The sequence below is a fragment of the Penicillium brevicompactum genome, assembly GCF_028827555.1.
Source record: "Penicillium brevicompactum strain IBT 35665 chromosome Unknown utg000005l_segment0_segment0, whole genome shotgun sequence".
Classification (NCBI taxonomy): domain Eukaryota; kingdom Fungi; phylum Ascomycota; class Eurotiomycetes; order Eurotiales; family Aspergillaceae; genus Penicillium; species Penicillium brevicompactum.
This window is the reverse complement of record NW_026623208.1, coordinates 4670947-4686981: the sequence shown is the minus strand read 5'-3', so window position 1 is coordinate 4686981 and position 16035 is coordinate 4670947. Positions and strand designations below refer to the sequence as shown.

The 16035-nt window shown below is 49.6% G+C and overlaps 6 protein-coding genes across 6 annotated transcripts; 4 read left to right on the top strand and 2 right to left on the bottom strand.

Annotated features, from left to right (window-relative positions):
* Nucleotides 1-1073: 1073 nt before the first annotated feature.
* On the bottom strand, nucleotides 1074-3366 carry N7506_007639 (putative GTPase NOG1; the record flags this gene model as incomplete). The annotated part of the gene is made up of 5 exons (XM_056956932.1): nucleotides 1074-1115; nucleotides 1170-2893; nucleotides 2948-3049; nucleotides 3164-3272; nucleotides 3346-3366. 5 exons carry the CDS (start codon nucleotides 3364-3366, stop codon nucleotides 1074-1076), a joined length of 1998 nt encoding a protein of 665 aa, XP_056811266.1.
* Nucleotides 3367-3931: 565 nt separating this feature from the next.
* N7506_007638 (polyamine acetyltransferase) lies at nucleotides 3932-4950 on the bottom strand (the record flags this gene model as incomplete). The annotated part of the gene is made up of 3 exons (XM_056956931.1): nucleotides 3932-3967; nucleotides 4017-4469; nucleotides 4570-4950. 3 exons carry the CDS (start codon nucleotides 4948-4950, stop codon nucleotides 3932-3934), a joined length of 870 nt encoding a protein of 289 aa, XP_056811265.1.
* Nucleotides 4951-6153: 1203 nt separating this feature from the next.
* Nucleotides 6154-8414, top strand: arg2 (acetyl-CoA:L-glutamate N-acetyltransferase; the record flags this gene model as incomplete). The annotated part of the gene is made up of 4 exons (XM_056956930.1): nucleotides 6154-6204; nucleotides 6254-6400; nucleotides 6461-6608; nucleotides 6643-8414. The coding sequence occupies 4 exons, from the start codon at nucleotides 6154-6156 to the stop codon at nucleotides 8412-8414; spliced, it is 2118 nt and encodes a 705-aa protein (XP_056811264.1).
* Nucleotides 8415-9035: 621 nt separating this feature from the next.
* On the top strand, nucleotides 9036-10868 carry N7506_007636 (MDR family MFS transporter; the record flags this gene model as incomplete). The annotated part of the gene is made up of 4 exons (XM_056956929.1): nucleotides 9036-9254; nucleotides 9311-9386; nucleotides 9445-9755; nucleotides 9810-10868. 4 exons carry the CDS (start codon nucleotides 9036-9038, stop codon nucleotides 10866-10868), a joined length of 1665 nt encoding a protein of 554 aa, XP_056811263.1.
* Nucleotides 10869-11690: 822 nt separating this feature from the next.
* On the top strand, nucleotides 11691-13454 carry N7506_007635 (Amino acid/polyamine transporter I; the record flags this gene model as incomplete). Its single annotated transcript, XM_056956928.1, has 3 exons — nucleotides 11691-12308; nucleotides 12360-12804; nucleotides 12859-13454. 3 exons carry the CDS (start codon nucleotides 11691-11693, stop codon nucleotides 13452-13454), a joined length of 1659 nt encoding a protein of 552 aa, XP_056811262.1.
* Nucleotides 13455-14591: 1137 nt separating this feature from the next.
* Nucleotides 14592-15318, top strand: N7506_007634 (uncharacterized protein; the record flags this gene model as incomplete). The annotated part of the gene is made up of 4 exons (XM_056956927.1): nucleotides 14592-14762; nucleotides 14826-14936; nucleotides 15023-15148; nucleotides 15199-15318. The coding sequence occupies 4 exons, from the start codon at nucleotides 14592-14594 to the stop codon at nucleotides 15316-15318; spliced, it is 528 nt and encodes a 175-aa protein (XP_056811261.1).
* Between the last annotated feature and the right edge of the window lie 717 nt (nucleotides 15319-16035).

Below are 16035 nucleotides of genomic sequence, written 5' to 3'. Positions count from 1 at the left end.
TTCCGTAGCAGTGATCAGTTTGACCTTGGAAACGGGTGAATGTTAAAAGGAGTCTGCGTATGATCACTCGACGTAAGGCACAAGAGCTTGAAAGACCTGGATATCCATGGATATCCACGGATATTCATGAATCTTTCGTTCCAAGGTCCTTGGAATTAGACCGGAGGTTATACTGAAGGGTCAGACACTTGCGCTGAGCTCGCCCAATCACTTCAGTTCCGAGATAAGGACTTTGGCTAGGCATGAATGGACTCGTGTCTAATTTTGGAATCCATTTCAAGATTTCATAGTCTGATGGAGTCCGGATATACATCATGCTAAGTTACAATCTTATATTCCGAGTTTCAGCCTTCCAAGATTGGAGCCTCTAACAAGGTTGACATGAGAAGTCTCGAGGTCGAGGATAGAATACCTAATGCCTTCATGTCTTCCTGAGGTCGTGCATAAATGGCCTGGTCCACCAGTGCCCAGATGTAAGCCCAGGGAATGATGGCTTGGCTCTGCTGGGCATCCTTGTCCTTTCGGTTGCCTATTCAATGCATCCCCTTTCCAATGTTCGGTGAGCAGCACGTGTCAACCTTGCCCAGCACGCACCACCTACGATCTATGCCGGACGTGCCACCGGTGAGAACACCCCGGATCCACCCACTTGAGAACCAACCGGACGGATAAGGTTCTATGCTAAGTACGTGGGACATGCACCTCCAGAGCTGGGGACCGGGGGAATGGGGACTAGAGACCTGGGGTGCGAGAGATCGCTTAATAATAGGAAAGACCCTGAATACCAACATTCAGGTGGATCCAATATGTATGTCATCTGTATTGGTATATGCTGAGATCATGTCAGGAACTTTTTTATGTCCTATTGACGAAAACAACCACAAATCGTTACTGGCAAAGATCCCACGGCAAACAGTCGTGGAAACCAGAAATGCGCGTCAAACATTGGAACGAGACTCGAAAACAAGAAAACAAACGCCCAACACCATTTTGCACCCGGTATCGAAACCAATGGACTATGATTAGGAATGGGTTTCGTCGCATCCGTGTCGACTGCGTAAGCAGTTGGCCTTTTAACGACGGTCGGTCTTACCCATACCACGCTTTCCGGAGAACTAGAGATGAAGGTTAGTATTGATAGATAAGAAAAAAGTCAGGATGGAACATACCAAGTGCTTGGCGAGGGAAACAGTTGTGTGACGATCAGCTTCACCAGCACGAGCATTGCGTTGCATCTTCTTCTGGCCAAGCTTGAGCATACGCTCAGCCTTGTCACGGTTGGTGAAGCTGGTGACACCGTGGTTACCATTGGTGATACCGTCGTTGAGACGATCGGTAACGGGGTATTTGCGGGCGCGGCTCTTAGCACGGGCAAGGGCCTTGTGTGGGTTGTCGTCGACGTCCATGGCGTCGGCGTCGACCTCGAGGTTGGCAGTGGGCTCACGGGTGATGGGGCGGCTGCTGCGGGCGTCGGTCTGCTTACGGACACGGGAGCCAGCAGCATCCTTGTCGTAACCAGCGGAGTCCAGACCACGAGTCAACTCGGAGAGCTTCTTGGCCTTGGCGCTGCGGGGGATTTGAGCGCGGTTCTTGAGAGACTTGCGCATCTTGGCGTCGTTGCGCATGAGCACACGCTTCTCGCGGATGAGATCGGCCTTCATGCGGTTGTCCGCATCCTCGGCGTCCTCCACGCTCTCGTCGGAGTCGTAGTATCCATCCGCCTCGAGCTTCTCCTCTTCCTCCTCGAGAGCAGCAAGCTTGGACTCGATATCGGGGTCCACGAAGTCGTAGATGTTCTTGCCGTTCCACACCTCGGGGATCTTGTCGTGGTTCCAGTCCTTGTCGGCAAGCTGGTAGTCGCGCTGCATATCGAAGCTGTAAACACCAGCACCACCGTTCTCCTCCTCGAGGTCGCGCTCCAATCTCCGGCGGTTGGGGTCGTTCTTGTCGTATTTGGAGAGGTTCTTGACGGCCTCGGGAATGAAGGTCTCACGGACACCGCCCATAGGCTGGGCAACGTGGATACGGGAGAGGACATCGCCGAGACGGCCGCTGGGGTTAGCAGAGGCGGAGCCAGACTTGAGCTTCTGGGCAACACGCTCAGCAAGGAGCTTGTCACAAGCGGCGTTCTTGACGGCGCTCACACCTTCGGTGGTGGTGCAAGAAACCTGCAGCATCTCAACATCCTCGGCCTTGAGGATCTCCTGGAGCTGCTCTTGGTACTCAGGCTCCAGATCTTCGGGACGGCGGACATCGATCTTGTTGACAACGATGTACACAATCTTGTTGGCGAAGAGGGGCTTAATGCTGTGGAAAAGCTTGATCTGGTCACCGACAGAGTACCCACACTGCTCGGAAAGATCCATGAAGTAGAGAATGGCGGAGCGGAGATGGGCAACAGCGGTGATAGACTGCATTTCAATGGTGTTCATCTCCTCGAGAGGGTGGTCCAGAATTCCAGGGGTATCAATGGCCTGGAAACGAAGGTACTTGTAGTCGAAGTGACCAACGAACAGACTCTTGGTGGTGAAAGCGTAGGGCTGAACATCGACATCCGCGCGGGTGATGTTGCGTAGGAAACTCGACTTTCCGACGTTGGGGTATCCACAGATCAGGAGAGTACGAGTGTTGGGGTCGATGGAGGGGAGACGACCCAAGTGCTGGCGAACCTGCTCCAAGTACACGAGAGGGTCCTTGAGACGGCGGGTGATGGTGGCCATACGACCGAGGGCGGCCTTCTTAAGCTGCTTGCACTGGAACAGAGACTGCGCATACTTGATCAGACGGACGTAATCGCGAGAAACGGTTTCAATCAAGTGCTTGGCGGTCGAAACTTGACCAAGGGCAATACGGAAGTGGTCGGCATCGTAAAGAGTGTTCATCAAATCCTTGTCTGGAAGATATTAGACCCCACCCGAGCGGCTGCGATCGCAGTGGTAAAACTTACGGAAAGGATGGATATCGACCAAACGAGGGAATCCATCGAGAATGTGCTGGAACTTTTCACAGAAAGTCTCCTGGGTGTACTTGACCTTTCTGGTGTAGAAGCCTGAGTGGTGAAATTTCAATCAGCGATTGTGCCTTTATCGATAACCGCGATAACTTTTTTTTCTCTCTGCGACTCTCGTGCTCATATTTAAGAGCGAAATAACGGGGATCGTACCTCTGATACGACTGATCTTGAAACCAGCACGGATCTGTGTGGGCAGCTGACGCTGAGTACGACTCAGGACAATATCCAGGAATTCCTGGTGTGTGGGCACAGGCGCAATCTATCAAGCGGTGAAAACAAGTCAGCGGTTGGCCTCGATGAGGTAGAGCGAAAAATCCTGGAGTATAACTCACATCCTTCCACGTAGTCTTCATGATGGGCACTGTCACGAGTCAAACAAATCCTGACTCTTCAAGTAATCCCGGGTGTGAAGTTGTTGATAGAGTGGGTTTTTCTCCGCGAAAAAATTGTTGCCGTTCTTTTTTTCTGCCGGGCGGGAGACGGTTGCGGGGACGGGGATTGGATGGCGAAGAACAAGCAGGCAAATCACGTGACCATAGAGAGTCTAAGATCGGCCAGTGCAAATTCGAGACTTTTCAATTTTGATTTGCTATGTTGATATAGTAATAGCTATTGAGAGGACTTGTCATAATTCAACACCATACGTGGCATTGCCGTCAACTATGGTACACAAACTGTGATGCGGGATACCCAGCCGTTTCCACCCCAAGTGTATAATACGAAAATCATTGACCACTATCCCTTCCGAAGAAACTCCGTTGCTTTTCTCGAACCCCGTAGGAGACACCAGATGAGACAAGACGTGAACGTGTATAACGGGGAGAACCCCAAGTGGTTTAACGTGGTCCACGCCGTAGAAAGATGCAAAAGAACACAAGAAGTCTTTTTTTTTTGTTTTTTTTTGTTTGGCTTTTTGCTTTAATCCTCCACGGGCTCAGGACCAAACTCCAAGATCTGATTCCAGGTTAGTAAGTGTATTTGTTCATGACGGATTACAACATACCAAATCAACCCAGCCACCACCGCCAAACTGGCACTTGCTAGGTCCACGAGACTCGAAGCCGAATGATTCATAGAAAGGAACCAGGTGTTCATGTGCGATGATAGCAATACGGTCGGCAATCTGGGCCTCACGAATGCGGTGAATGTAAGACTTCATCAGAGTGCTTCCGACTTGCTTGCCCTGGTGCTCTGGCTCCACAGCAAGAGAGTGGATGGCAATGGTGCTGCCTCCCTCTTCGTGACCAACGGCCTGTCCGTCCTCGAAAGACCAGCGCTCGCTCTCCCAGTTTGCGGGAAGTCGCATGGAGCGATCAGTCACAGACGGCTCTGAGGTGCGAGTAGCAATGATATGTCCGACAAGGATTGGGCGGGGCTTGGTCTCTCCCTCTGCGAGTAGGGGAAGAGTAAAGAGACCGAGGCTCAGCTCGGGACATCTGGTCAGACGGTAGACGAACTATCAGAAAGACCCGAATTAGCACAGCTCATTGCATCTCAATATCAATTGCACCGTCGATAATCGACCTAGTGCTTTTGCATGGGTCGCAAGGGCATACCTTATCATAAGAGCAACGTTCCGGCTCTGGGAAAGCGTTTTCCACCTTCACGCAGTCATCGACATTGGAAGCAGACAGCAATTGAACAAAGGGATGCAGCTCATCCAATTTTGTGCGGTTGTGGGTGTGAGGGCGGCGGAACCAGTATGGGTAATCGTGCTCGTCCTGATCGACGGATACGTATTCTTGCTCCAATTCTTCATCGTCATCGTCATCGTCGTCCAGCGGGAAGCCGTTGGGAAGTGCGATACCCGCACGGTTCATGATACGAGCCAAATCGCTGTTGTTGCCGAGAGACAGATCTTCGGCATTGGAGAGTGGCCGGAGACCGTTATCTTGGCCGGGCATGGACTCGGAGGGGTACTCGCTCTGATCGGACATGATTGGCGGTTGCGAAGTAGGCTTACAAGAGGTTGCAAGTGGTTGGATTCGAAATCGAAGGTGAGACTATAGACTACCCGCGGGCAATTGAAGGGCAGGTGACCCAAGTTTGGTGGCGTGGAGATCGAGGGATGCGAATCTAGAACGGTGGGGATTAGCCTCATGCAAGTAATCAGGTTGCTATTCAGGCTGAGCGAACAACTTTAGAAAGGTCAATTCGAACAGTAACCTTTTGTGCTTGAGAAGGGAGCGTCTCGAGATGGTAATTCACAAATAGAATTTGCGACAAGTGTGTGCGCAAGGGTGCGACCGGAAAGGGACCGAAGGGGGCAACACCGTGCGCTTACCTGTATCAAGTTCTGTCTGAACGGTCAGAGCAGTATAGTTCCAAGATTTGCTCAAGATATTCTCGTTCCTGAAGAAGACACACAATAGTGGGAGGAGGAACTTTTGAGTGGCGGGGAACTCTGCCGATAAAGTAGAGGGTACCTATCAGTACTGCAATCTCGCCATTTTGCCCGTAATCTACCATGTACCCCTCGGTAGCGTGACCTCGTACCCAAAGCGGTCTAAGAAGTCAACCTTGGGAAGGAATCATGAGCATCTTCAAAAGCCACAGATATCACAGAGAACCAAGGAGAAACACTGATCATGATATACTACTTGTACTTTTGGTCCCGTAAAATCTATAGTGTCTCTGCAGGCGATACCCCCGGATCCACTCAGATCCTTGTAGATTGAGCTATGTGCGCCTAGAGGTCTTTCACACCCGAGTCATTATAACGCTATTATGTGAAACTAGCTAGTCAGGCTGCCAGTAGACAATTTTATGCTGAGGTTGTGGACTAGTAGTCCGTAGCTGGGAGCTTCGACTGTAAGTAAGAACTTGGGAAGACAATGGTTACACTGGGTATCTAGCTGTACGGGGTAGAGGTGAATAAGATTGAATTTTTTTACCGTCACAGGTGCATATGCACATCATCTACTCCGCAGAGAGTGTTTCTGAGCGATATATTGACGTGTCACTCAACATCAAAAAGCCTCAAGACAGCAGAGTGTGTGGGCATTGGACACAAAATATGTCTCTTATCAATCTCGGGGATCGACAGGCGGTGAACCACCGCGTCATTATTTTCTTTTTTTGTTCTTGACTCACACTCTTCGTCCTCCGTGAACCTTTTGCTCGAGGCATTGGTAGTCGCTATGAGCCGAACATTGAGCTGGTCTCGAACGGCCAAGTCCTCGCTGGCTAAGGTATTTGCTCCCATGGCTGGTTGAACACTCATCACTGACCGACGCACAGCAACATGTCTCTCGCCCCAGTGACCCGACTACGGTGCGCCCGGCACAGTCCCTCCCTCGCCGGTCCCAGCAGATTGCCGAATTCTCCGGCAGTAGCGAGAGCCAAGACCGCCTTGGTCACCGGGCAAAGGAGAAGTTATTGGACCGGGTGAGTGGCAGAATCCTGGTTACAGAGGATCTATACTAATTGGCATATTTGGGGGATTAGGAATTCTTCCTCAGCTTACTGAGCTCGGCATCGACCAAGCGCGAAGCCAAGTCATACCTAGCTCGGCTTAAAGCAAGCCCTGCCAACCCGAGCCAAGACCCCCCACCCGAAGCTCCGAAAGAATCCGCATCGGAATCCCTGCCACTAGGTGTGAACCTTGGCTCTTTTTATGGTGCTTCAAGGGCCGTCTACGACAGCCCTGTCTTTCGACAAGATACAACTCCAGCCCCCAAAAGCACAAGACATACCCGAAAGGCTACACTTGGCCCTGATCAAGATCACCACACCACAGCTTCTTGATGATGCCGTGATCAATGGCGTGGCCAAGACCTTGTCGCAGCTCGTGAGGCTAGGCATGGCATGCTGTGTGGTGGTCGATCCTGGAAACTTGGATGGTGCAGCTGTGCGACAAACAGCCATCGAGCAGGCAAATCGGATTTCTGCGGCAGTGGATGGGCAGCCTGACTCCAAGTCTTTTCGTCTAGACTCGGCCTTGTCGATTTCCGCAAACGCATCACTTCAGCCCACGGTTCTCTCCCGTAAAGTACTCTTGAGCGCACTTCGGGACGGCCATGTGGTTCTTGTCCCCCCTATCGCATACAATGAAGACAACCCGCGAGCCGTCCCGGTGTCTGCCAATGACGCTGCGCTTGCACTAACAAAAGAGTTTGCTGGACTGTCACTGAACCCAGACCCAGATGAGGATCCGGCAATCACCGTCGAAAGAATAACTGCTCTTCAGAAAGAGGTCTCACTGGATCGTGTCATTGTTCTCGATGCACTTGGAGGAATACCAGCGTTCAAGGGCCCCCAATCATCCCATGTCTTCATCAACATGGAGCAGGAGTTCGAACAAATCAAGGAGGAGCTCGTACAAGCACGAGACTCGGCCTGTGAACACGACAGTGACCTCGCAAACCAAGTGAAAACTCAAGCTGCCCTTCCAACCTTAGAAAGCAACCCAATCTCGAAGTTCGTCAACCAAGAGGTATTTTCACCTGCCCAGCCTGCAAAACTTGATCAACTTTCCGGCGTCGGCGTGACAGAGAGCGCACTTGATGGTCATCTTGCAAACCTCCGATTTACCCAGCAAGCCCTGGCGATGCTTCCATCGGCATCATCGGGAATTATCACCTCTCCAAAGGAGGTATCTCATTCCGCCAGTGCGACTCAGATGGCCGTTTCCGACCTATCGGCCGTTGGAACGCGCCGACAACGCAACCCCCTTATCCACAATCTCTTGACAGATAAACCTCTTCTCTCCTCCTCATTACCCCCAGGTCGGCGTGGCGCTTCAAGTAACGGCATTCCCAATGCCTTCAGCCCGCTCACTTCTCACACAACATTCGTCAAGCGCGGAATGCCTCTCACCATCCTCCCAAATCCCTACACAAAACCCTGGAAAGCGCATATACAGCCCCGGCTTGGTCTCAATGACCCGTCCATCGACCTTCCGCGTCTAGTCACTCTAATCGAAGATTCTTTCGATCGAAAACTAGACGTACAAAATTATCTTGACCGTGTGAACGACCGTATCGCCGGCGTAATTGTCGCCGGCGAGTACGAAGGCGGTGCTATTCTCACGTGGGAAACACCACCCGGAGTACCGGACGATGGAAGTGAAGCGAGCACAGCTCGCATGGTCCCCTATTTGGATAAATTCGCTGTGCTCAAGCGCAGCCAGGGAGCGGGTGGTGTCGCTGATGTGGTATTCAATGCGATGGTGCGCACATGTTTCCCCGATGGGGTATGCTGGCGCAGTCGCATGGATAACCCCGTCAATAAATGGTATTTCGAGCGCTCCTCGGGCACTTGGAAGTTAGTAGATAGTAACTGGACCATGTTCTGGACAACCCCTGGTTTGGTGGAGAACTCGCAACGCTTCCAGGATTATGAGGCTGTGTGTCGGACTATCCAGCCTAGTTGGGCGGACAAGAAAAGCGTGATAGACTGATTTTTGATGTATCAACCTTGGAAGCACATATACTTGGAGATGCTTACCGGATGCGGAAGCACAATGAATATAACAATACTCCGTACATTGGCCTTGCTAGGACATGACATTGTCACAAATGCCCCGTAGACCGCATGAGAACTTCAGGGGAGGGTTGAAATTGGTCTTGGAATTTGCCAAGGCTCACCTGGGCATGCAATGAAACATCCGACGTTGGAATAACATGACAGGTCACTCGCTAATACGTTCCATGGCCTTGGCTCCATGCAAGGGAGTGCCCAAACAAAACCGGGGTTTCAGTACTCCATACTCCGTAAGTTGAGGCTTGTCCCCCTGATGCTGTTTGAAGCGGAGCTGACACAGAACGATGACCAGCGAGGATTCTTTATTCAGCGAACATCATGCAGGTCCCATGCAAGGGCCAAGCTAATAGCATCGCAGCTTGAATAGACCTTGCTAGGCCGACATGTCCCAAATCAGGATCCACGCGGGCATAACAAATCTATGCCCCCGCCAAGTACTTCGTACTCCATACCAGTACGGAGTACGGAGTACACTGTTTTTTTGAACGGGCATTACCTCTTCACTTGCTTCAATTTCAAATCGCAAGAATCGGGTATCATGTGGCGAAAAACAAAACAAAGCGACCCCGAGGAGATGGAGCTTCAAGCTAGACATCGCAACGAGGACGAGAAAGATGAAACTGTGATCACGGTCACCGGTCTTGATGACGGTCATGAAAATTTTCTCTCCAAGGAAGAGAAGCTGATTCTATTGGCGCTCGCATCTCTAAGTTTGATGGCCGCATTAGATGGAACATCGATATCAGTGGCCCTACCGGTATGTCATCATACGATGTACGCACAGCAGCCATCAATTAACATGGCATACCATAGACAATGTCTCGAGAGCTAGGTGGCTCTGCAACAGAAGCGTTCTGGACAGGAACATCGTTCACACTTTGCTCTGCAGGTATGACCCCAAAACTCAACGGGACTAGTATGCACACTGACCACACTTCACGGAGTAGTCTTTCAGCCATTGTTTTCGTCATTCTCAGACTTATTTGGACGTAAGCCATTGATCTTGGTCGCGATCCTGTGGTTTTTGATCGGGGCCATCGTGGCTGGAGTTGCGAATGACTACACTCATATGCTCATCGGCCGATCTCTACAAGGTGTAGGGGGAGGTGGCATCATCACGCTTACTAGTATAGTAATCGCTGATATAGTGCCACTTGCCAATCGAGCTAAATATTTCGGTATGCTCAGCGCTATATGGAGTCTGGGTACAGTCACTGGACCTGTGATTGGAGGATGTTTCGCTGAAAAGTCTACGTGGGTATGTGATTCTTCAAGGCGATATGAAGTAAAAAAATGTACTGATTTGATCCAGCGCTGGATATTTTATCTCAACTTTCCTTTGATTGCCATTGGTACGGCCCTAGTGGCGTGGTCTTCGAAGTTCCAGTCCAACAAAATCTCTTGCCGCGATCAGATACGCAAGATCGACTTTTGGGGAATTTTACTCTTTATTCCGAGCACTACATCCTTCCTCGTTCCTCTGACCTGGGGAGGAGTTCTTTACAGCTGGAACTCGTGGCACACAGTCGCTCCTTTGGTAATCGGCGCCGTCGGGTTATGCCTGTTTGCAGTTTACGAGTCCCGATTTGCCAAAAACCCAATGATTCCACCGGCGATATTTCAAAACAGAACATCCTTGATCGCCTTCGCCGGATACCTTGTGGTCGGTCTTGTCGTTTGGTGCATTCTGTACTTCCTGCCGATTTACTACGAAGCAGTCAAAGGTTTCAAGCCCATCATGTCTGGAGTTGCTCTATTCCCGGAGACCTTCACTCTGGCCCCAAGTGCGGTTGTGGTAGGCTTGTTTATAAGCAGACTTGGCAACTACTACTGGGCCATTTGCATTGGATGGGGCATCTCCACCCTCGGGACCGGTCTGATGTACCTCCTCGACGCGGAGGCCTCCACTGCCAAATGGATATGTGTGAATCTGATCCCTGGAGTCGGGGTCGGAATGGTACTTCCATCTGTTCCACTAGCAGTCCAAGCTGCGGCAACACCAGAAAACCTGGCTATTGCAGTTGCCATGTCGACTTTCTTCAGAGGATTCGGCCAGTCGATCGGAGTGGCCATTGGTGGTGTCATCTTCCAGAATCGCATGAAGAGTAATCTCTTGACGTATCCGGATTTGCGATCTAGTGCGGAAAAGTACAGCGGCGAGGCAGCAAGTGCCGTGCAGATGATCCAAGCCATGGTAGATGTCCCAACGAAGGATCATCTGAGAGAAGCTTATGCTGATAGCTTGAAAGTTGTATGGGCTTTCTGCTGTGGTATTTGTGGGTTGATTTTCATGACCAGCTTTTTCATCAAGTCCTACAGCCTCAACCGAGTCATGACTACCCAAAAGGGAGTCGGAGAAAGCGGGCGCTAGAAGCGAGACACGGAGTCTTGCGGCGAGTGATCTTGGAATACCCCATCTGGTGTTTGAGACTTGATATCAATTCTTCGCGTGTTTTTTCCTGTATATAGTTAACATCTATAAATTGAACATTTAGTAAGATGAGGACACCGGGACTCGTTCAATATGATCAAGGTTGTTTATATTCGCTCAATTGAGAGAAATGAAGATGAAAAATTGCGAATGCACCCGCATACCTCCAACCTTGAGAGTCTGAGAAAATTAAACGAATTATAAGTCAGTGTAGATCGTGAGAGACGAGAAATGAAAGGAAAGAGGAGATCAATCAAGATGACATGGTACTCCGTGGGGAGTATGGAGTGGGTGTTGGTCTACGTTGTTTCCAAGGTTGGTTCCAAGGGTTTTGTATGTTGATTGACACCTAAACAGTGTGGCATGGTCTACCTCCGGAAGACGAGTTTCACTCCCCGGTCGAAGGATTCGATATCAAGTGTGACATACCCCGCCTGAGTGGTCCCGATTTCGGTGCTCACAGGGCTGATCGCGTCCGAGCGCCAGATTAAAGATAGCAGATAGATACGGAGTAGTCCAAAGTAAATTAGCGAGATGATTATTCGTGAGTCAACAGTTGAAGTCTTCCCGGAATTCATTCAAATCGCTTGTTTATTCTAACTTGCTTGCACCCAGGCAGTTAGTTGGCTTTGGATTCTCCCCCTAGCCTCTCCTTCCTGCACCAACAAGGATACTGCGTATTTCTCACCGACCCTTTATATCCAACTCTATTGCCATACGCACCTCTCGTCTCCCATCTGCTTGAGGTTTTCTTCTTCCGCCATGGAGAGTAGTGTTCAAGACCCAGAGCACAATGATGAGATCACCAATCGCGAAGATGAACAGAGGGATTACCTTAAGGGTACTCCAATGGGAGAAGATAACTCCAAAACCCAGGCAGTCATCTCGGAGCTTGACAATAGAAAGAGAGGCCTGAAACAGCGACATATTCAAATGATAGCTTTGGCCGGTACAATTGGCACTGGCCTCTTTCTCGCAACGGGAAAGTCGCTAGCAAGGGGTGGCCCACTCAGCATGTTGATAGCATATGCCCTTGTGGGAATGCTCATCTGCTGTGTGGTTTTCTCTGTGGCTGAGTTGAGTGCATTGGCACCTCTTTCAGGTGGAATCATACGACATGCCGAATGGTTCGTCGATCCTGCGCTCTCGTTTGCTCAGGGCTGGAACAGTGTCTATGCAAATGCAATATTATTGCCGGCAGAGATGGTCGCTTGTGCTGTGATCATAGACTTCTGGTCTGACATTAACCACGCCGTTTGGATCAGTGTTCTGGGAGGACTTCTGGTTCTGACCAATATGCTCTTGGTCAGTATTTATGGCGAACTGGAGTTCATATTTGCGATGATGAAGATTGCGCTGATCATTGGCGTGAATATCATGGTAAATTCTTCTATTTCCCATTGAAAGGCCATTTGCTGAACTATCCCTCAGAGTATCTGCATAACCTCTGGCGCTGGCCCACAGGGCTATACCATGGGATTCCGGTTTTGGCACAATCCTGGACCATTTGTCCAATTTCTCGGCATACCGGGCTCATGGGGACAGTTCCTAGGATTCTGGCGAGTTCTGAGCAGCGCCGCTTATGCGTTTTCCAACGTGGAGAATATCTCAGTTGCCGCAGCTGAGACGCAGAACCCCCGCTACAACATCCCCAAAGCTGCCCAAAGAGTTTTCTGGAGGATCTTGATCTTCTATATGATCACTATCTTCATGATGGGCTTGATAGTTGCATCTAACGACAAAGGACTGTTATCTGACTCTGGGGATGCCGGGGCGTCCCCTTTCGCGATTGCGGCCACCAATGTCGGTATCAAGGTGGTTCCTTCAATCATCAATGCCGTTGTTGTGACAAGTGCATGGAGCGCTGGAAACTCTGGTGAGTAAAAGTATTCTTCTTTCAGCCGCAGCAAATATTCTAATATAGAAATAGCAATGCTTGTGGGAACTAGGACACTGTACGGTCTCGCTCAAGAGGGCCATGCCCCAAAAGTTCTGACTCGTCTTAACCGCTTTGGAGTCCCTTGGCTATCAGTCGCTGCTGTGGGATCTTTCCTGGCTTTAGGATATATGACACTTTCGTCCGCAGCTTCTGTCGTGTTTGATTGGCTTCAAGAACTGGTCTCTGCCGCTTCACTGGTGCACTGGATCAACATCGAGATCATTTATCTCCGATTCTATTACGGCTGCAAGAAGCAAAACATCGACCGCGCGGAGCTTCCTTGGAAGAGCCCATTCCAGCCATATGCAGCATGGATAGCTCTGGTTGGGTTCGTCATCATCTTGATTACCGGTGGTTTCTACGTTTTCATTGATGGAAACTGGAGTCCGGAGACCTTTGTGTCATCCTATTTCAACATTCCCTTAATCTTCATTCTATATTTCGGCTACAAGTTTTGGCAAAAGACTCGGCTTGTTCCGTTGGATGAGATTCCAATTCGCGGATTCCTTCAGCTTGCAAATGAAAGTCCTGAGACTATTCCACCCCAAGCCACTGGCTGGAGGAGAATCAACATTCTTTGGGGCTGATAATGAATCACAGACCAAACGGGATCATGCGGTTTGTTGAAGGCTTCCTGGGGCACAAGATAGAGCCCAGGGAACTTTCTCCGGGAACATGGCTTATCATAGTAGATAGAAGTACTGTAACAAAGCTAACTGGAAGTATCCTAGTCTTGGTGTAGCCTAAAGCTGGCCCAAAGTTTGTTGGCGTGCGGACCAGCACCTGGGTTGGCTTTGATTGACATGCACCACACGGGAATCAATATTATGAAACGAAGATGTTTACACAGGCCGAATGGATCAAAATTCATCTCAAAACTCGTTATGTAAACTGGAATCCAATATGCTAGCTCAATATGACTACACTTGCAGTAGGATCAGGGATGGCTTTCAGGAAAAGTGTCATACGGTCTTACAAATTTTCCAAGGCCAAAGCCAATCAATTTTCAACGCAACTTGATACGTACTCGAGACTTGTAACAGAACTGCCGAGTAAGCAAGATGTGAACAAAAAAGTCGACTAATTCTATGGGGCGGAACTACCGGAGGAAAGGAGAAGAGCAATACAGAGTAACGGTGGTGGAAAGAGCATGACTGGGTAACCATGCGTCGCTTGTCCCCAAGGCCCAATATACTGACTGGGGCGACTTCCAAGCCCCGTGGGGTATCTTTGCGGGGTGTCTGCCTAATATGTTCTGGCTTGATTTTCTTTAATCTGACAGCGAGCTGTGCCCAGATTGAGTGATCAAGGAACTGTTATGAAGAATCACCAGCGAGCTGCTCTAGTGATAGGACAGAGAATGCAGAAGATCCATGAATTGTGGCCGCGTCAATTCAAATCTTTCTGAAGCTATGGCATGACCCAGGAAATGGCGTAACGAGGTCGGAGTAACGGATCAACCATATAGGATGATATGTTTTCCAGCCAATAATGGACCTGACCAGAGCTTTTTATCCATGATTTTACTTACCACATGCATTGAAGATACTCAGAGCCATGACCCTGTAGTTCTTTCCAGAAAGCTGTACCAACAGACCTGTGACACCTTGATGAATTGCATTTTATATGAAGACGCTGCAGCCCTGATTATTTTATTCCTTCCACCCAGAGTTCTTCCTCTCAATCTGAAGCAAGTCCCATCTTCTCTACCAATTTCCGTCACTATGAAGACTATCATGAAGCTATGTGGCCTTTTTGCCATGATTGGCTTTTCCTGTGCCCAGAGAATATGCACCGCAGACGATGTTGTTCTCTCACTGTCAGCAGTTCAGTATCTGGCCGACAAGATGCAACTACTGGTTGACACGAACAACAACAATATAGACCCGTCTGGTGTGAGTGGTTTTTCGTGCTCAAGCTGGCCTGTCGGAAATATGATCTAACCAAGTGTCTTCCAGCCGATCTACAATAACTACCTGACTCAAACAAATCATCTCAACCAGGATTTGCAATGCAATGCCAATGTGACACCGACAGACCAGCTCAATATCTGTGATGCTTATGAGCACGTGAGTACACTGAACATAAATTCTTCGTCTGTATTGATTGTACAATTGGAAATGTTTCTGACATCTCAACCTTTCAACACGATCAGTTTTCGCATTCGCAGTTACGATTCCTCCATGTGGCCGATGGATTGAAGTTCTACCAGCAGAATGGAAATGACGACAATGCCGTGAAGATGCACGGATATATTCTGGCAGCCGAACAGTCTTTGGTGGTAGGTAAACTTCATACCTTGTTAACGGAGTCTACTGATCCTTTATATAGAACTACACGTCTCGAATCAAGGAGATTTCCCCTTCATGCTCCGCTCGCATCGACACAGCTTACAAGCCGTTGGGCGCTCAGTTGAATAGTCTAAAAGACGCTTACCCCAAGGCGAGTTAACCGGCGGCACCTGAAAAACCACTGCCCAGGTGTGAAAGGTGCTTCGGCACTGAGGGAATGTGAGAGAGAAGGAAGGCACGGAGTTGTGGGATTTCGGGATCATGTTGCAGCACCAGAATGTTTAGTTCATATAGCGTTGATCTGCGAACCTTCATCTCATCAATTGGTAGGCTCAATTTGCAATCCTTTGGGGGTGGAAAGTCAAGTGTAGTCAAATGGTAAGTCACTCCGAATTTCAAATTCATGCGTGGCGAATTTATTATGAACATTCTGAAATGTCATTTTACTCCATAAAGAGCCGATGAGAGATCAAAGATCAACTGGTCGTCGCTTGTACTCCGTACATCCGTGGTCTGTTGTTGTCGGTCTAGACAAAGCCCAGAATGACCTGTCTCCATCGATCGATCATTGTTGTACTACTAGTACCAAAGGTGGGACCAAACAATGCAACGTAGTTAGTTGGTGCACAAGTCAGGCCCGCGATAGCCAGATCACTGGACCAACAGGCCAATATGCGGCAGTGATTGTTAGTGTATTCATTGCATAGAGCTGCGCTGGAACCTGGTGTGATTGTGAGACAATCGATCTCGAGCTACGCCATCCAAACTCTTCGCATGAGTTTGCTGGAACATCTCGCTATGCCGAGGTGCCCCACGGTTCACGGGAGCTGTCAACCTCGCTTCGTCCAGGGTTTCAATTCAATTAAATGGCGCTTGT